Genomic DNA, 21,020 nt, shown 5'->3' on the forward strand with positions numbered 1-21,020 from the left:
GTTCACAAACACTGCCCTAATTGTGCCCCCAGTGTTCATAATCACTGCCCTAATTGTGCCCCAGTGTTCATAATCACTGCTCTAAATGTTCCCCCAGCGTTCACAATCACTGCCCTATTTGTGCCCTCGATGTTAAAATTCACTGCCCTAAATGTGCCCCCAGTGTTCACAATCACTGCCCTAATTATTCCACAGTGTTCATAATCACTGCTCTAAATGTTCCCCCAGCGTTCACAATCACTGCCCTATTTGTGCCCTTGATGTTAAAATTCACTGCCCTAAATGTTCCCCCAGTGTTCATAATCACTGCCCTAAATGTTCCCCCAGTGTTCATAATCACTGCCCTAATTTTGCCTCAGTGTTCATAATCACTGCCCTAATTTTGCCGCAGTGTTCATAATCACTGCCCTAAATGTGCCCCAGTGTTCATAATCACTGCCCTAAATATTTCCTGTGTTCATAATTACTGAGCTAAATATTTCCCCAGTGTTCATAATCACTGCCCTAAATATTTCCCCTGTGTTCATAATCACTACCCTAATTGTTCCCTCAGTGTTCATAATTACTGCCCTAAATATTTCCCCTGTGTTCATAATCACTACCCTAAATATTTCCCGTGTTCATAAATCACTGCCATAATTGTTCCCTCAGTGTTCATAATTACTGCCATAAATGTTCCCCCAGTGTTCATAATCACTGCCCTAATTGTGCCCCCAGTGTTCATAAATCACTGCCCTAATTGTTCCCTCAGTGTTCATAATCACTACCACAAATGTTCGCACAGTGTTCATAATCACTGCCCTATTTGTGCCCTCAATGTTAAAAATCACTGCCCTAAATGTTCCCCCAGTGTTCATAATCACTGCCCTATTTGTGCCCTCAATGTTAAAAATCACTGCCCTAATTGTTCCCCAGTGTTCATAATCACTGCCCTAATTGTTCCCCAGTGTTCATAATCACTTCCCTAAATGTTCCCCAAGTGTTCATAATCAATGCCCTATTTGTGTCCTCAATGTTAAAAATCACTGCCCTAAATGTTCCCCCAGTGTTCATAATCACTGCCCTATTTGTGCCCTCAATGTTAAAAATCACTGCCCTAAATGTTCCCCCAGTGTTCATAATCACTGCCCTATTTGTGCCCTCAATGTTAAAAATCACTGCCCTAAATGTTCCCCCAGTGTTCATAATCACTGCCCTATTTGTGTCCTCAATGTTAAAAATCACTGCCCTAATTGTTCCCCAGTGTTCATAATCACTGCCCTAATTGTTCCCCAGTGTTCATAATCACTTCCCTAAATGTTCCCCAAGTGTTCATAATCAATGCCCTATTTGTGTCCTCAATGTTAAAAATCACTGCCCTAATTGTTCCCCAGTGTTCATAATCACTGCCCAAATTTTTCCCCAGTGCTCATAATCACTGCCCTAATTGTTCCCCAGTGTTCATAATCACTGCCCTAATTGTTCCCCAGTGTTCATAATCACTGCCCTAGTTGTTTCTAGTGTTCATAATCACTGCCCTAATTGTTCCCCAGTGTTCATAATCACTGCCCTAGTTGTTTCTAGTGTTCATAATCACTGCCCTAATTGTTCCCCAGTGTTCATAATCACTGCCCTAGTTGTTCCTAGTGTTCATAATCACTGCCCTAATTGTTCCCCAGTGTTCATAATCACTGCCCTAATTTTTCCCCAGTGTTCATAATCACTGCTCTAGTTGTTTCTAGTGTTCATAATCACTGCCCTAATTGTTCCCCAGTGTTCATAATCACTGCCCTAGTTGTTCCTAGTGTTCATAATCACTGCCCTAATTTTTCTCCAGTGTTCATAATTACTGCCCTAATTGTTCCACAGTGTTCATAATCACTGCCCTAATTGTTCCCCAGTGTTCATAATCACTGCCCTAGTTGTTCCCCAGTGTTCATAATCACTGCCCTAATTGTTCCCCAGTGTTCATAATCACTGCCCTAGTTGTTCCCCAGTGTTCATAATCACTGCCCTAGTTGTTCCCCAGTGTTCATAATCACTGCCCTAATTATTCCCCAGTGTTCATAATCACTGCCCTAATTATTCCCCAGTGTTCATAATCACTGCCCTAGTTGTTCCCCCAGTGTTCATAATCACTGCCCTATTTGTGCCAACAGTGTTCATAATCACTACCCTATTGGTGCCCTCAATGTTAAAAATCACTGCCCTAAATTTTCCCCCAGTGTTCATAATCACTGCCCTATTTGTGCCAACAGTCTTCATAATCACTGCCCCTTGGTGGCCTCAATGTTAGAAATCACTGCCCTAAATGTTCCCCCAGTGTTCATAATCACTGCCCTATTTGTGCCCTCAATGTTAAAAATCATTGCCCTAAATGTTCCCCCAGTGTTCATAATCACTGCCCTATTTGTGCCCTCAATGTTATAAATCACTGCCCTAAATGTTCCCCCAGTGTTCATAATCACTGCCCTATTTGTGCCAACAGTCTTCATAATCACTGCCCCATTGGTGCCCTCAATGTTAAAAATCACTGCCCTAACTGTTCCCCCAGTGCTCATAATCACTGCCCTATTGGTGCTCTCAATGTTAAAAATCACTGCCCTAAATGTTCCCCCAATGTTCATAATCACTGCCCTATTTGTGCCCTCAATGTTAAAAATCATTGCCCTAAATGTTCCCCCAGTGTTCACAATCACTGCCCTATTTGTGCCCTCAATGTTAAAAATCACTGCCCTAAATGTTCCCCCAGTGTTCATAATCACTTCCCTAAATGTTCCCCCAGTGTACACAATCACTGCCCTATTGTGCCCCCAGTGTTCATAATCACTGCCCTAATTGTGACCCCAGTGTTCATAATCACTGCCCTAAATGTGCCCCAGTGTTCATAATCACTGCCCTAATTTTGCCTCAGTGTTCATAATCACTGCCCTAAATGTGCCCCAGTGTTCATAATCACTGCCCTAAATGTTCCCCCAGTGTTCATAATCACTGCCCTAATTGTGCCCCCAGTGTTCATAATCACTGCCCTAAGTGTGCCCCAGTGTTCACAAACACTGCCCTAATTGTGCCCCCAGTGTTCATAATCACTGCCCTAATTGTGCCCCAGTGTTCATAATCACTGCTCTAAATGTTCCCCCAGCGTTCACAATCACTGCCCTATTTGTGCCCTCGATGTTAAAATTCACTGCCCTAAATGTGCCCCCAGTGTTCATAATCACTGCCCTAACTGTGCCCCCAGTGTTCACAATCACTGCCCTAATTATTCCACAGTGTTCATAATCACTGCTCTAAATGTTCCCCCAGCGTTCACAATCACTGCCCTATTTGTGCCCTTGATGTTAAAATTCACTGCCCTAAATGTGCCCCCAGTGTTCATAATCACTGCCCTAAATGTTCCCTCAGTGTTCATAATCACTACCACAAATGTTCGCACAGTGTTCATAATCACTGCCCTAAATGTTCCCCCAGTGTTCATAATCACTGCCCTAATTTTGCCTCAGTGTTCATAATCACTGCCCTAATTTTGCCGCAGTGTTCATAATCACTGCCCTAAATGTGCCCCAGTGTTCATAATCACTGCCCTAAATATTTCCTGTGTTCATAATTACTGAGCTAAATATTTCCCCAGTGTTCATAATCACTGCCCTAATTGTTCCCTCAGTGTTCATAATTACTGCCCTAAATATTTCCCCTGTGTTCATAATCACTACCCTAAATATTTCCCGTGTTCATAAATCACTGCCCTAATTGTTCCCTCAGTGTTCATAATTATTGCCATAAATGTTCCCCCAGTGTTCATAATCACTGCCCTAATTGTGCCCCCAGTGTTCATAAATCACTGCCCTAATTGTTCCCTCAGTGTTCATAATCACTACCACAAATGTTCGCACAGTGTTCATAATCACTGCCCTAATTGTGCCCCCAGTGTTCATAATCACTGCCCTATTTGTGCCCTCAATGTTAAAAATCACTGCCCTAAATGTTCCCCCAGTGTTCATAATCACTGCCCTATTTGTGTCCTCAATGTTAAAAATCACTGCCCTAATTGTTCCCCAGTGTTCATAATCACTGCCCTAATTTTTCCCCAGTGCTCATAATCACTGCCCTAATTGTTCCCCAGTGTTCATAATCACTGCCCTAATTGTTCCCCAGTGTTCATAATCACTGCCCTAGTTGTTTCTAGTGTTCATAATCACTGCCCTAATTGTTCCCCAGTGTTCATAATCACTGCCCTAGTTGTTCCTAGTGTTCATAATCACTGCCCTAATTGTTCCCCAGTGTTCATAATCACTGCCCTAGTTGTTCCTAGTGTTCATAATCACTGCCCTAATTGTTCCCCAGTGTTCATAATCACTGCCCTAATTTTTCCCCAGTGTTCATAATCACTGCTCTAGTTGTTTCTAGTGTTCATAATCACTGCCCTAATTGTTCCCCAGTGTTCATAATCACTGCCCTAGTTGTTCCTAGTGTTAATAATCACTGCCCTAATTTTTCTCCAGTGTTCATAATTACTGCCCTAATTGTTCCACAGTGTTCATAATCACTGCCCTAATTGTTCCCCAGTGTTCATAATCACTCTCCTAATTATTCCCCAGTGTTCATAATCACTGCCCTAATTGTTCCCCAGTGTTCATAATCACTGCCCTAATTGTTCCCCAGTGTTCATAATCACTGCCCTAGTTGTTTCTAGTGTTCATAATCACTGCCCTAATTGTTCCCCAGTGTTCATAATCACTGCCCTAGTTGTTCCTAGTGTTCATAATCACTGCCCTAATTGTTCCCCAGTGTTCATAATCACTGCCCTAGTTGTTCCCCAGTGTTCATAATCACTGCCCTAATTATTCCCCAGTGTTCATAATCACTGCCCTAGTTGTTCCCCCAGTGTTCATAATCACTGCCCTAATTATTCCACAGTGTTCATAATCACTGCCCTAGTTGTTCCCCCAGTGTTCATAATCACTGCCCTAATTGTTCCCGTGTTCATAATCACTGCCCTAGTTGTTCCCCAGTGCTCATAATCACTGCCCTAGTTGTTCCCCAGTGTTCATAATCACTGCCCTAATTTTTCCCCAGTGTTCATAATCACTGCCCTAATTGTTCCCCAGTGTTCATAATCACTGCCCTAGTTGTTTCTAGTGTTCATAATCACTGCCCTAATTGTTCCCCAGTGTTCATAATCACTGCCCTAGTTGTTCCTAGTGTTCATAATCACTGCCCTAATTGTTCCCCAGTGTTCATAATCACTGCCCTAGTTGTTCCTAGTGTTCATAATCACTGCCCTAATTGTTCCCCAGTGTTCATAATCACTGCCCTAATTGTTCCCCAGTGTTCATAATCACTGCCCTAGTTGTTTCTAGTGTTCATAATCACTGCCCTAATTGTTCCCCAGTGTTCATAATCACTGCCCTAGTTGTTCCTAGTGTTCATAATCACTGCCCTAATTGTTCCCCAGTGTTCATAATCACTGCCCTAGTTGTTCCCCAGTGTTCATAATCACTGCCCTAATTATTCCCCAGTGTTCATAATCACTGCCCTAATTATTCCCCAGTGTTCATAATCAATACCCTAGTTGTTCCCCCAGTGTTCATAATCACTGCCCTAATTATTCCACAGTGTTCATAATCACTGCCCTAGTTGTTCCCCCAGTGTTCATAATCACTGCCCTAATTGTTCCCGTGTTCATAATCACTGCCCTAGTTGTTCCCCAGTGCTCATAATCACTGCCCTAGTTGTTCCCCAGTGTTCATAATCACTGCCCTAATTTTTCCCCAGTGTTCATAATCACTGCCCTAATTGTTCCCCAGTGTTCATAATCACTGCCCTAGTTGTTTCTAGTGTTCATAATCACTGCCCTAATTGTTCCCCAGTGCTCATAATCACTGCCCTAGTTGTTCCTAGTGTTCATAATCACTGCCCTAATTGTTCCCCAGTGTTCATAATCACTGCCCTAGTTGTTCCTAGTGTTCATAATCACTGCCCTAATTGTTCCCCAGTGTTCATAATTACTGCCCTAATTGTTCCCCAGTGTTCATAATCACTGCCCTAATTGTTCCCCAGTGTTCATAATCACGGCCCTAATTGTTCCCCAGTGTTCATAATCACTGCCCTAATTATTCCCCAGTGTTCATAATCACTGCCCTAATTGTTCCCCAGTGTTCATAATCACTGCCCTAGTTGTTCCTAGTGTTCATAATCACTGCCCTAAATGTTCCCCAGTGTTCATAATTACTGCCCTAATTGTTCCCCAGTGTTCATAATCACGGCCCTAATTGTTTCTAGTGTTCATAATCAATGCCCTAATTGTTCCCCAGTGTTCATAATCACTGCCCTAATTTTTCCCCAGTGTTCATAATCACTGCCCTAGTTGTTTCTAGTGTTCATAATCACTGCCCTAATTGTTCCCCAGTGTTCATAATCACTGCCCTAGTTGTTTCTAGTGTTCATAATCACTGCCCTAATTTTTCCCCAGTGTTCATAATCACTGCCCTAGTTGTTTCTAGTGTTCATAATCACTGCCCTAATTTTTCTCCAGTGTTCATAATCACTGCCCTAATTGTTCCCCAGTGTTCATAATCACTCTCCTAATTATTCCCCAGTGTTCATAATCACTGCCCTAATTGTTCCCCAGTGTTAATAATCACTGCCCTAGTTGTTCCCCAGTGTTCATAATCACTGCCCTAATTGTTCCCCAGTGTTCATAATCACTGCCCTAGTTGTTCCCCCAGTGATAATAATCACTGCCCTATTTGTGCCCTCAATGTTAAAAATCACTGCCCTAAATATTCCCCCAGTGTTCATAATCACTGCCCTATTTGTGTCCTCAATGTTAAAAATCACTGCCCTAATTGTTCCCCAGTGTTCATAATCACTGCCCTAATTGTTCCCCAGTGTTCATAATCACTTCCCTAAATGTTCCCCAAGTGTTCATAATCAATGCCCTATTTGTGTCCTCAATGTTAAAAATCACTGCCCTAATTGTTCCCCAGTGCTCATAATCACTGCCCTACTTGTTCCCCAGTGTTCATAATCACTGCCCTAATTGTTCCCCAGTGTTCATAATCACTGCCCTAATTGTTCCCCAGTGTTCATAATCACTTCCCTAAATGTTCCCCAAGTGTTCATAATCAATGCCCTATTTGTGTCCTCAATGTTAAAAATCACTGCCCTAATTGTTCCCCAGTGTTCATAATCACTGCCCTACTTGTTCCCCAGTGCTCATAATCACTGCCCTAATTGTTCCCCAGTGTTCATAATCACTGCCCTAATTGTTCCCCAGTGTTCATAATCACTGCCCTAGTTGTTTCTAGTGTTCATAATCACTGCCCTAATTGTTCCCCAGTGTTCATAATCACTGCCCTAGTTGTTTCTAGTGTTCATAATCATTGCCCTAATTGTTCCCCAGTGTTCATAATCACTGCCCTAGTTGTTCCTAGTGTTCATAATCACTGCCCTAATTGTTCCCCAGTGTTCATAATCACTGCCCTAATTTTTCCCCAGTGTTCATAATCACTGCTCTAGTTGTTTCTAGTGTTCATAATCACTGCCCTAATTGTTCCCCCAGTGTTCATAATCACTGCCCTAATTTTTCCCCAGTGTTCATAATCACTGCTCTAGTTGTTTCTAGTGTTCATAATCACTGCCCTAATTGTTCCCCAGTGTTCATAATCACTGCCCTAGTTGTTCCTAGTGTTCATAATCACTGCCCTAATTTTTCTCCAGTGTTCATAATTACTGCCCTAATTGTTCCACAGTGTTCATAATCACTGCCCTAATTGTTCCCCAGTGTTCATAATCACTCTCCTAATTATTCCCCAGTGTTCATAATCACTGCCCTAATTGTTCCCCAGTGTTCATAATCACTGCCCTAATTGTTCCCCAGTGTTCATAATCACTGCCCTAGTTGTTTCTAGTGTTCATAATCACTGCCCTAATTGTTCCCCAGTGTTCATAATCACTGCCCTAGTTGTTCCTAGTGTTCATAATCACTGCCCTAATTGTTCCCCAGTGTTCATAATCACTGCCCTAGTTGTTCCCCAGTGTTCATAATCACTGCCCTAATTATTCCCCAGTGTTCATAATCACTGCCCTAGTTGTTCCCCCAGTGTTCATAATCACTGCCCTAATTATTCCACAGTGTTCATAATCACTGCCCTAGTTGTTCCCCCAGTGTTCATAATCACTGCCCTAATTGTTCCCGTGTTCATAATCACTGCCCTAGTTGTTCCCCAGTGCTCATAATCACTGCCCTAGTTGTTCCCCAGTGTTCATAATCACTGCCCTAATTTTTCCCCAGTGTTCATAATCACTGCCCTAATTGTTCCCCAGTGTTCATAATCACTGCCCTAGTTGTTTCTAGTGTTCATAATCACTGCCCTAATTGTTCCCCAGTGTTCATAATCACTGCCCTAGTTGTTCCTAGTGTTCATAATCACTGCCCTAATTGTTCCCCAGTGTTCATAATCACTGCCCTAGTTGTTCCTAGTGTTCATAATCACTGCCCTAATTGTTCCCCAGTGTTCATAATTACTGCCCTAATTGTTCCCCAGTGTTCATAATCACTGCCCTAATTGTTCCCCAGTGTTCATAATCACGGCCCTAATTGTTCCCCAGTGTTCATAATCACTGCCCTAATTATTCCCCAGTGTTCATAATCACTGCCCTAATTGTTCCCCAGTGTTCATAATCACTGCCCTAGTTGTTCCTAGTGTTCATAATCACTGCCCTAATTGTTCCCCAGTGTTCATAATTACTGCCCTAATTGTTCCCCAGTGTTCATAATCACTGCCCTAATTGTTCCCCAGTGTTCATAATCACTGCCATAGTTGTTCCCCCAGTGTTAATAATCACTGCCCTAATTTTTCCCCAGTGTTCATAATCACTTCCCTAAATGTTCCCCAAGTGTTCATAATCAATGCCCTATTTGTGTCCTCAATGTTAAAAATCACTGCCCTAATTGTTCCCCAGTGTTCATAATCACTGCCCTAATTGTTCCCCAGTGTTCATAATCACGGCCCTAATTGTTTCTAGTGTTCATAATCAATGCCCTAATTGTTCCCCAGTGTTCATAATCACTGCCCTAGTTGTTTCTAGTGTTCATAATCACTGCCCTAATTGTTCCCCAGTGTTCATAATCACTGCCCTAATTTTTCTCCAGTGTTCATAATCACTGCCCTAATTGTTCCCCAGTGTTCATAATCACTGCCCTAATTTTTCCCCAGTGTTCATAATCACTGCCCTAGTTGTTTCTAGTGTTCATAATCACTGCCCTAATTGTTCCCCAGTGTTCATAATCACTGCCCTAATTTTTCTCCAGTGTTCATAATCACTGCCCTAGTTGTTCCCCAGTGTTCATAATCACGGCCCTAATTGTTTCTAGTGTTCATAATCAATGCCCTAATTGTTCCCCAGTGTTCATAATCACTGCCCTAATTTTTCCCCAGTGTTCATAATCACTGCCCTAGTTGTTTCTAGTGTTCATAATCACTGCCCTAATTGTTCCCCAGTGTTCATAATCACTGCCCTAATTTTTCTCCAGTGTTCATAATCACTGCCCTAATTGTTCCCCAGTGTTCATAATCACTCTCCTAATTATTCCCCAGTGTTCATAATCACTGCCGTAATTGTTCCCCAGTGTTCATATTCACTGCCCTAATTGTTCCCCAGTGTTCATAATCACTGCCCTAATTGTTCCCCAGTGTTCATAATCACTGCCCTAGTTGTTCCCCAGTGTTCATAATCACTGCCCTAATTATTCCCCAGTGTTCATAATCACTGCCCTAATTGTTCCCCAGTGTTCATAATCACTGCCCTAGTTGTTCCCCCAGTGTTCATAATCACTGCACTAATTATTCCCCAGTGTTCATAATCACTGCCCTAGTTGTTCCCCCAGTGTTCATAATCACGGCCCTAATTGTTCCCGTGTTCATAATCACTGCCCTAGTTGTTCCCCAGTGTTCATAATCACTGCCCTAGTTGTTCCCCAGTGTTCATAATCACTGCCCTAATTGTTCCCCAGTGTTCATAATCACTGCCCTAGTTGTTCCCCCAGTGATAATAATCACTGCCCTAATTGTTCCCCAGTGTTCATAATCACTTCCCTAAATGTTCCCCAAGTGTACATAATCAATGCCCTATTTGTGTCCTCAATGTTAAAAATCACTGCCCTAATTGTTCCCCAGTGTTCATAATCACTGCCCTAATTTTTCCCCAGTGTTCATAATCACTGCCCTAATTGTTCCCCAGTGCTCATAATCACTGCCCTAATTGTTCCCCTAGTGTTCATAATCACTGCCCTAATTGTTCCCCAGTGTTCATAAGCACTGCCCTAGTTGTTTCTAGTGTTCATAATCACTGCGCTAATTGTTCCCCAGTGTTCATAATCACTGCCCTAGATGTTCCTAGTGTTCATAATCACTGCCCTAATTGTTCCCCAGTGTTCATAATCACTGCCCTAATTTTTCCCCAGTGTTCATAATCACTGCCCTAGTTGTTTCTAGTGTTCATAATCACTGCCCTAATTGTTCCCCAGTGTTCATAATCACTGCCCTAGTTGTTCCTAGTGTTCATAATCACTGCCCTAATTTATCTCCAGTGTTCATAATCACTGCCCTAATTGTTCCCCAGTGTTCATAATCACTGCCCTAGTTGTTCCTAGTGTTCATAATCACTGCCCTAATTTTTCTCCAGTGTTCATAATCACTGCCCTAATTGTTCCCCAGTGTTCATAATCACTGCCCTAATTTTTCCCCAGTGTTCATAATCACTGCCCTAGTTGTTTCTAGTGTTCATAATCACTGCCCTAATTGTTCCCCAGTGTTCATAATCACTGCCCTAGTTGTTCCTAGTGTTCATAATCACTGCCCTAATTTTTCTCCAGTGTTCATAATCACTGCCCTAATTGTTCCCCAGTGTTCATAATCACGGCCCTAATTGTTCCCCAGTGTTCATAATCACTCTCCTAATTATTCCCCAGTGTTCATAATCACTGCCCTAATTGTTCCCCAGTGTTCATAATCACTGCCCTAATTGTTCCCCAGTGTTCATAATCACTGCCCTAATTATTCCCCAGTGTTCATAATCACTGCCCTAATTGTTCCCCAGTGTTCATAATCACTGCCCTAGTTGTTCCCCCAGTGTTCATAATCACTGCCCTAATTATTCCCCAGTGTTCATAATCACTGCCCTAATTGTTCCCCAGTGTTCATAATCACTGCCCTAATTATTCCCCAGTGTTCATAATCACTGCCCTAATTGTTCCCCAGTGTTCATAATCACTGCCCTAGTTGTTCCCCCAGTGTTCATAATCACTGCCCTAATTATTCCCCAGTGTTCATAATCACTGCCCTAATTGTTCCCGTGTTCATAATCACTGCCCTAGTTGTTCCCCAGTGTTCATAATCACTGCCCTAGTTGTTCCCCAGTGTTCATAATCACTGCCCTAATTGTTCCCCAGTGTTCATAATCACTGCCCTAGTTGTTCCCCCAGTGTTAATAATCACTGCCCTAATTGTTCCCCAGTGTTCATAATCACGGCCCTAATTGTTTCTAGTGTTCATAATCACTGCCCTAATTTTTCCCCAGTGTTCATAATCACTGCCCTAATTTTTCCCCAGTGTTCATAATCACTGCCCTAGTTGTTTCTAGTGTTCATAATCACTGCCCTAATTGTTCCCCAGTGTTCATAATCACTGCCCTAGTTGTTCCCCAGTGTTCATAATCACTGCCCTAATTTTTCCCCAGTGTTCATAATCACTGCCCTAATTGTTCCCCAGTGTTCATAATCACTGCCCTAGTTGTTCCCCAGTGTTCATAATCACTGCCCTAATTATTCCCCAGTGTTCATAATCACTGCCCTAATTTTTCCCCAGTGTTCATGATCACTGCCCTAGTTGTTCCCCCAGTGTTCATAATCACTGCCCTAATTATTCCCCAGTGTTCATAATCACTGCCCTAGTTGTTCCCCCAGTGTTCATAATCACGGCCCTAATTGTTCCCGTGTTCATAATCACTGCCCTAGTTGTTCCCCAGTGTTCATAATCACTGCCCTAGTTGTTCCCCAGTGTTCATAATCACTGCCCTAATTGTTCCCCAATGTTCATAATCACTGCCCTAGTTTTTCCCCCAGTGTTAATAATCACTGCCCTAATTGTTCCCCAGTGTTCATAATCACGGCCCTAATTGTTTCTAGTGTTCATAATCACTGCCCTAATTGTTCCCCAGTGTTCATAATCACTGCCCTAATTTTTCCCCAGTGTTCATAATCACGGCCCTAATTGTTGCTAGTGTTCATAATTACTGCCCTAATTGTTCCCCAGTGTTCATAATCACTGCCCAAATTGTTCCCCAGTGTTCATAATCACGGCCCTAATTGGTCCCCAGTGTTCATAATCACTGCCCTAATTATTCCCCAGTGTTCATAATCACTGCCCTAGTTGTTCCCCCAGTGTTCATAATCACTGCCCTAATTGTTCCCGTGTTCATAATCACTACCCTAGTTGTTCCCCAGTGTTCATAATCACTGCCCTAGTTGTTCCCCAGTGTTCATAATCACTGCCCTAATTGTTCCCCAGTGTTCATAATCACTACCCTAATTGTTCCCCCAGTGTTCATAATCACTGCCCTAATTGTTCCCCAGTGTTCATAATTACTGCCCTAATTGTTCCCCAGTGTTCATAATCACTGCCCTAATTGTTCCCCAGTGTTCATAATCACTGCCCTAATTGTTCCCCAGTGTTCATAATTACTGCCCTAATTGTTCCCCAGTGTTCATAATCACTGCCCTATTGTTCCCCAGTGTTCATAATCACTGCCCTAGTTGTTCCCCCAGTGTTAATAATCACTGCCCTAATTGTTCCCCAGTGTTCATAATCAATGCCCTATTTGTGTCCTCAATGTTAAAAATCACTGCCCTAATTGTTCTCCAGTGTTCATAATCACTGCCCTAATTGTTCCCCAGTGTTCATAATCCCTGCCCTAGTTGTTCCTAGTGTTCATAATCACTGCCCTAGTTGTTCCCCCAGTGTTCATAATCACTTCCCTAAATGTTCCCCAGTGTTCATAATCAATGCCCTATTTGTGTCCTCAATGTTAAAAATCACTGCCCTAATTGTTCTCCAGTGTTCATAATCACTGCCCTAATTGTTCCCCAGTGTTCATAATCCCTGCCCTAGTTGTTCCTAGTGTTCATAATCACTGCCCTAGTTGTTCCCCCAGTGTTCATAATCACTGCCCTAATTGTTCCCCAGTGTTCATAATCACTGCCCTAATTGTTCCCCCAGTGTTCATAATCACTGCCCTAATTGTTCCCCAGTGTTCATAATCACTGCCCTAATTGTTCCCCAGTGCTCATAATCACTGCACTAATTTTTCCCCAGTGTTCATAATCACTGCCCTAGTTGTTCCCCCAGTGTTCATAATCACTGCCCTAATTGTTCCCCCAGTGTTCATAATCACTACCCTAATTGTTCCCCCAGTGTTCATAATCACTACCCTAATTGTTCCCCAGTGTTCATAATCACTGCCCTAATTGTTCCCCAGTGTTCATAATCACTACCCTAATTGTTCTCCAGTGTTCATAATCACTGCCCTAATTGTTCCCCAGTGTTCATAATCACTGCCCTAATTGTTCCCCAGTGTTCATAATCACTACCCTAATTGTTCTCCAGTGTTCATAATCACTGCCCTAATTGTTCCCCAGTGTTCATAATCACTGCCCTAATTGTTCCCCAGTGTTCATAATCACTACCCTAATTGTTCCCCAGTGTTCATAATCACTGCCCTAATTGTTCCCCAGTGTTCATAATCACTGCCCTAATTGTTCCCCAGTGTTCATAATCACTACCCTAATTGTTCCCCAGTGTTCATAATCACTGCCCTAATTGTTCCCCAGTGTTCATAATCACTACCCTAATTGTTCTCCAGTGTTCATAATCACTGCCCTAATTGTTCCCCAGTGTTCATAATCACTGCCCTAATTGTTCCCCAGTGTTCATAATCACTACCCTAATTGTTCTCCAGTGTTCATAATCACTGCCCTAATTGTTCCCCAGTGTTCATAATCACTACCCTAATTGTTCCCCAGTGTTCATAATCACTGCCCTAATTGTTCCCCAGTGTTCATAATCACTACCCTAATTGTTCCCCAGTGTTCATAATCACTACCCTAATTGTTCCCCAGTGTTCATAATCACTGCCCTAATTGTTCCCCAGTGTTCATAATCACTGCCCTAATTGTTCTCCAGTGTTCATAATCACTGCCCTAATTGTTCCCCAGTGTTCATAATCACTGCCCTAATTGTTCCTAGTGTTCATAATCACTACCCTAATTGTTCTCCAGTGTTCATAATCACTGCCCTAATTGTTCCCCAGTGTTCATAATCACTGCCCTAATTGTTCCCCAGTGTTCATAATCACTACCCTAATTGTTCTCCAGTGTTCATAATCACTGCCCTAATTGTTCCCCAGTGTTCATAATCACTGCCCTAATTGTTCCTAGTGTTCATAATCACTACCCTAATTGTTCTCCAGTGTTCATAATCACTGCCCTAATTGTTCCCCAGTGTTCATAATCACTGCCCTAATTGTTCCCCAGTGTTCATAATCACTACCCTAATTGTTCTCCAGTGTTCATAATCACTGCCCTAATTGTTCCCCAGTGTTCATAATCACTGCCCTAATTGTTCTCCAGTGTTCATAATCACTGCCCTAATTGTTCCCCAGTGTTCATAATCACTACCCTAATTGTTCTCCAGTGTTCATAATCACTGCCCTAATTGTTCCCCAGTGTTCATAATCACTGCCCTAATTGTTCCCCAGTGTTCATAATCACTGCCCTAATTGTTCCCCAGTGTTCATAATCACTGCCCTAATTGTTCTCCAGTGTTCATAATCACTACCCTAATTGTTCTCCAGTGTTCATAATCACTGCCCTAATTGTTCCCCAGTGTTCATAATCACTGCCCTAATTGTTCCCCAGTGTTCATAATCACTGCCCTAATTGTTCCCCAGTGTTCATAATCACTGCCCTAATTGTTCCCCAGTGTTCATAATCACTACCCTAATTGTTCTCCAGTGTTCATAATCACTGCCCTAATTGTTCCCCAGTGTTCATAATCACTGCCCTAATTGTTCCCCAGTGTTCATAATCACTACCCTAATTGTTCTCCAGTGTTCATAATCACTGCCCTAATTGTTCCCCAGTGTTCATAATCACTGCCCTAATTGTTCCCCAGTGTTCATAATCACTACCCTAATTGTTCTCCAGTGTTCATAATCACTGCCCTAATTGTTCCCCAGTGTTCATAATCACTGCCCTAATTGTTCCCCAGTGTTCATAATCACTGCCCTAATTGTTCCCCAGTGTTCATAATCACTGCCCTAATTGTTCCCCCAGTGTTCATAATCACTGCCCTAATTGTAGTGGAGGGCACAGTTCAGATAATCCGATAACCGATAATTATTTAGGGAAATATTTAGGGGAACCCTAAATATTTCCCTAAATAATTACAGTCCCTTTTTAAACTGTATTTTAGTCATGTATTTACATTCTCTCTCTCTCTCTCTCTCTCTCTCTCTCTCTCTCTCTCTCTCTCTCTCTCTCTCTCTCTCACACACACACACACACACACACACACACACACACACACACACACACACACACACACACACACACACACACACACACACACACCTGTAGCAACACGTCTTTAACTTTTACGATGGCTCGTTTTTGAAGTATTTACCCATTTTACTCGTGAGCCTGGAATAAGTAATAGTTACAATAATCACTTCTAATAATAATAATAATAATAATAATGAGTAAATGTGTCTCTATCTTTTATTTTGAAGGGCTGTACCGGATGTGTGTAGATTTTGCCGGGGGCTACATAAAGCGCTCCGGGGCCGGTGTCTCCGCTCAGTCGTCGTGCTTCGTGGGTCACTATGGATCCGTGCTCGTTCTCCTCTTTCAGCTCGTGTGTCACTAAACACTTGAACCTCACGTGCGCTGTGGACTTCAGCCGGCGCGTGCTCACGGCGGACGTGGCGCTCACCGTGGAGGCTCTGCAGGATCGGTTCTCCACCCTGGTACCGTAACCTTACCACCGTCCTTATTTGACCGCTGTCAAAGATTGTTTTTTTTTTTCTGGGTTTGTTTATTGATCAGTTTTTTTTATATTATTATTATTATTATTATTTTTGTCATTTGATCCTGTAGTATTTGTGTTTTTGTTTTACTTTTGGTTTTTTGTCACAGTTGCCCCGCCTCTCGTCCTGTCACTGCTGCGATAGGCTCCACCCCCTGTGACGTTTGGGTTACGCACGTGTTCATTTCCCCCTGCTGGTCAGGTGCAGCATTGCATTTCAATGCGGTCTGTGACATGATTTTCACCAGATTTGAGCTGGATGTGGTAAAAGTGAATTCTGGTCTTCCTCAGGGATGTGTTCTGGTTCCACTGTTCACAGACTCGGTGTTGGTTGTCTTCAGTCTGGGGATGGTGCTGTGGTTTTGGACTAAAGTTGTTTAAGAGCTCGGGGTCTGGATCCTGAGGTGGGATTTTGGTGATTGTCGCGGTATAGTGATTGTGTGCTTGTTTCTAGATCGGGAGGTTCCTGGTTCAAGACCAGCCCTACCCATTGTCCATGTAATTGTATACTTGTTTTAGCAAGGCATCCGGTGTAAAACGTGTGCCAGATCAGCATGCAGATGGAAAGTGGATTGGCTGTGGCGCCCCCATGTGAACCACAGGACGAGCTGAAGTGACTCACTTCCTGTACAAAGTTATTTGAATAAGTGTGAGTGACACAGTTGTCATATTACAGTTGAGGCAGCTCCTCCCACACTTCCCTAGTCTTTGCCAAGTCCTAAATCATCCTTGGAGATCCCAAGGTGTTCACAGGGCAGCTTGGAGATCTAACCCCTCTTGTGTGTCCTGGATCTTCGAGGTCTTCTTCCTTTGGACGTTTCTGTCTTGAGGGACATGACCAGGTGGCGTCTTCACCAGATGCCCGAACCACTTCAGCTGGTTCCTTTGGATGAGGAGGATCAGTGGCTGGACTCGGTCCCTCCTGTACATTACAGCTTCTCAGTTGCATGTCCCTGCTGAAAATGTCCTGCCCTGGATCTGTCTCCCCTCAGTCAGTCAGTTTAATTGATTTGAAAGGGACCATGTGCAATTAAAACAGAAATGTAACCATTCGATTCATTGTCCCAGAGTTAGGCTAATTTGCATCTGCAGTCCCTTCAATTGTCTTTTTTTAACAAAAAAATTTCCAGTCATAGCTCGAGGGGGCCACACGGGGGCGGAACACTGGGCGAGAGGCAGGGTTCAGCCTGGCAGTGACCCAAGGCGGTGTCATGGTGTGGAGGCAATGAGCTGTGACACTTGTGCACGAGTAAATGTGGTGTAAATAATGTCGTATCGGGTTTGTCCCCCATCCTACATTCATTGTTGGCCTTTGGACGGGAACGTGTGGGTCAGAGTCTACCAGGTGAGGTGTGCCGGGTCAAAGGGTAGTTAAAGGCTGTAAAATGAAGTAAGATTACCAAACCGGATGTGTGGCGAGAGTCTGAGTCCAACTCAGACTGAAAACCAGAGACGTTTGGACAAAATCAAGACAAGGTTGCAGATCAGTTGTACTTTAATGTTTTCCAACGTTAAAGGCAAATTTTAAAACCTGAGGTCAGGTGTCTAATGTCTGTTAGTACAAACCCTACTGTCAGAATGTGGGACTGCACTTAGGGTTGTGTGTGTGGTTTTTTTTGTTTTGTTTTGTTTTTTCTTTCTCATATTTTTACCCCAAATAGTCAACCAAAATCAATTGTTCCTGGTCTGTCTGTCCCAGCGGGACGAGGATCCGCAGGCTGTCCCCCTGGGATAAGGCGCCAACAATCCCAAACTCGCTGCACACACAAAGTGCTGTTAGATGAGGGTTATTTTTAAAGGTCTGGTCTGTCCACGGTCTGCGTGGCAGAGACACCAGTAGGTACCATCCTTCATTAGTAATAAGTCCTGGTTCAAGAGTAACGTGATGATGGATGAACTGCAGCTGAAGACCCTGCAGATGCTGTAAGAGACGTCGTCCTTATGCAGGCATGAGGTCGCTGCCACTGTGAAGCTCAGCGGATCACTCTGATCCAAAGTGACACAAGACCAGATCTTGAACAGTCCTCACTGGTAAGAGTGCATGCGTCGCTGAGACAGAACTTCCCTCCATTTCAGAGTTGGGATGTTCTCTGGATGATGGGTGTGCAAGTTTCAGTTCTGTCCACAAGTCCAGCTTGGCCTGTGTCATGGGCCATGATGGTCTCCAGTGGGGTGTTGGCGGGTGCAGGAAGAACTGGTCCTGTGCATCAGGATACAGAGCGCTGAACATCAAAATACAACCAGGAAGCAAAGACTGGTTCGGGGACATTTTTACCATTAGGTTTCTGTCCTTGGGTGTAAACAGTTTTTACCTGTCTTTCTTGTACAGTAGCTTTAAACAAGGTGAAACTAAAGGACGAGTTCATCTGGTTGTTGTAGGTTTGAGGATGTGGACGAGTACAAGACGGATCTGTCATACAGTTTCCACTCCTCTTGCTGAGGTGTTTGTTTCCACCGTCAGCGTCTGTTTGGGTGACTCTGACAACTTAAATGTAGCGACCAAGGTTTTAGTGTCTGGACCCTCGCGAGAGGTGGCCAGGAGTTAACTATGCCACGTAGTCACGGTGCAGCGACAGTTACAGTGCAGGAACACCATGCGGTCATGCCACGCAGGCAGGTAGCAGGGACATCATGGTGCAGGGACACGACACAGTCTTACCACGCGGCCAAGAAGCAGGGACATCATGGTGCAGGGATGTGACAGTCTTACCACGCGGCCAAGGAACAGGGACATCATGGTGCAGGGACGCGACACAGTCTTACCATGCGGCCAAGGAGCAGGGACATCATGGTACAGGGACGCCACATGCTCACCGAACTCTACCTTCTGCACACACAGTAGCATTTAAAGCGCTCAAGCATTTTTCTTTCTTTTTTTGCCTACAATATGGCCAAATTATTGTATCTCATTATTGTCCAAGATGGCGGCCACATTTCTTGAGCCACAGCAACCAATGCGGCGTCTACTCTTCTTTATAATGTCTATGTTCATGTACTGTCAGTTTGTAGCTTTTTATGACAACGGTTTGTGGCTTTTTCCCCACTGTGGAGATTTTTTTTTGTGCCTTTGTCTACCATACAGCGAGCCTCGCGCCGCTGTGCGGCACTCCGTGGCGCTGCATGGCGCTCTGCTCATATTAACACACAAACAAAACAGAGTTTTGCAGCTTGCTCGACCAACCTGTGACATCATCAATCAATCAATACTCTGTCATTGTCATAATAACAGTTATCAATAATGAGATATCGTTTAGAGCAACTTATTACTGACATAGAGTGGACAAAGAGTGCATGTGACATTAATACCCAGAGGAATGCAGCACACCAACAATGGCAAAATGTGTTGTAAATCACTCCAGAGGTGTTATCAGGTTCAAAAAACAGTGTTTTCAGTTTTTGAAGCATTTATTTCTTGCTAGTTTTTACACAAAATATGAGAAACATGTTATATAAACACCTAAATGAAGAGATTTAAGACAGCGCAGCTCTGCTCTGATTGGCTGTCACTCCCGCCACTCAAAAAAAAAAAAAAAAAAAAAAAAAGACCCTAGAACAGATTCAAACAGACTGTGACTTTTTAGCCTCTTGAAATAGTTCAAGGTTCGCCTAATAATCATCTTTGAACTTGTCCAAGGTCTGTGTCCCAAGAATGGTCCCTGTGAATTTGAAGACTCTGACAGTAACAGGACTGGACTGATGCGGCGCACAGACGGACAGTGGAGCCTCCACCTTCATGTCACGTAGCTTATCGCTGAGGAGGTCAGGCCGGATGGTGTTGAACACACTAGAGAGGTCAAAGAACACGACGCTCACTGTGCTGTCTGCCTCCTCCAGCGTGTCAATAACTGTGTGATTGATATTATTGTGCTTTTGTAGTTCAATTGGTTTAGTCAGTTTGTCATGTTGCTGTTGTCATGACTGAAAAGTGTAGTGTGTGTTTGTGCATGTCTAAAAATAGAAGCGCGTGTGTGTGTGTGCATGTATAAGTTTGATCACAGACAAACTGGAGAGTTGACACTTGCCGTTTGGTATGCGTATGTATTTTGCATCAAGGATGAACACTGCAGAAACAGAACGTTGATAGGACAAATATTTTAGTAGAAACTACAGATATTAGCTAACGTTGGTAATTCTGGATTAATGCACCATTCCAGCAGGGGGCAGTACATCATCTTTATATTAAAAGTACGAGTGTGTGATTTTATTTCATAAGTTCAATGTAAGTAGATAATATAACTGTAAATAATGTAGAGGTTGGAGTTGCCATGTGTAGAAATTGCGTGTGCAGTCATGTCGTGATCGCACAGCTGGAGATGAGCACATTTTCACCAATCTGGCAACGCCGATCGACGTGGCATCTTTTTGGTTGTCTTCTGAGATGTGCGAAAGCGAATCAACACATCAGTTTGAGAGGAAGTGTGTGTTTATTGTTTATACAGTCAGTCCAGCATTTTCAGCAGGAGGTCAAGCTTGCCTTTAATCTTATTTATCGCAGGTGTAGCGGGAGACGTGAGTGTATGAGGCAGCTGGTCAGGAAGCAGTCTCATTTGCATGTGCAAAGCTGAGAATTCGCATACATATGTGAAACAGGTTTTAACACCTCGATGTGCAAGTCTTGGTTTATTAAAGGTGCCTTGACACTTGCACACATTTTGGCTCGGCACTCTCGTTCACTTTGTCGTGAGTGACTGTGCCACCCGCTGTGTTCCCAGCTAGCTGCTGCGCTTTGTGCCACTGGATGCTGCATATATAGAATAATTATTTTGTAGCGGATTAATCATTTGTTCTGAGTTTGGCTGTTGTTTTGAAACACAAGGTTCGGTCAGATCGGCACACAGAAATGATCACACAGACTGCATTTTGCTAGAATAAAAAGGCGTATATTTATTCCCCACA

At 43.3% G+C, this 21,020-nt stretch overlaps 1 protein-coding gene across 1 annotated transcript in view; it reads left to right on the forward strand.

The window, feature by feature from the left end:
• Window positions 1-15,879: 15,879 nt before the first annotated feature.
• Window positions 15,880-21,020, forward strand: part of lta4h (leukotriene A4 hydrolase) — a 90,033-nt gene continuing 84,892 nt past the window's right edge. Inside the window, exon 1 of the mRNA XM_034163574.1 lies at window positions 15,880-16,065. Coding sequence (XP_034019465.1) covers window positions 15,922-16,065 — 144 coding nt within the window. The 5' untranslated portion in view covers window positions 15,880-15,921. The remainder of the gene's footprint in view (window positions 16,066-21,020) is intronic.

This window comes from Thalassophryne amazonica, chromosome 22 (genome assembly GCF_902500255.1).
Source record: "Thalassophryne amazonica chromosome 22, fThaAma1.1, whole genome shotgun sequence".
Taxonomy (NCBI): domain Eukaryota; kingdom Metazoa; phylum Chordata; class Actinopteri; order Batrachoidiformes; family Batrachoididae; genus Thalassophryne; species Thalassophryne amazonica.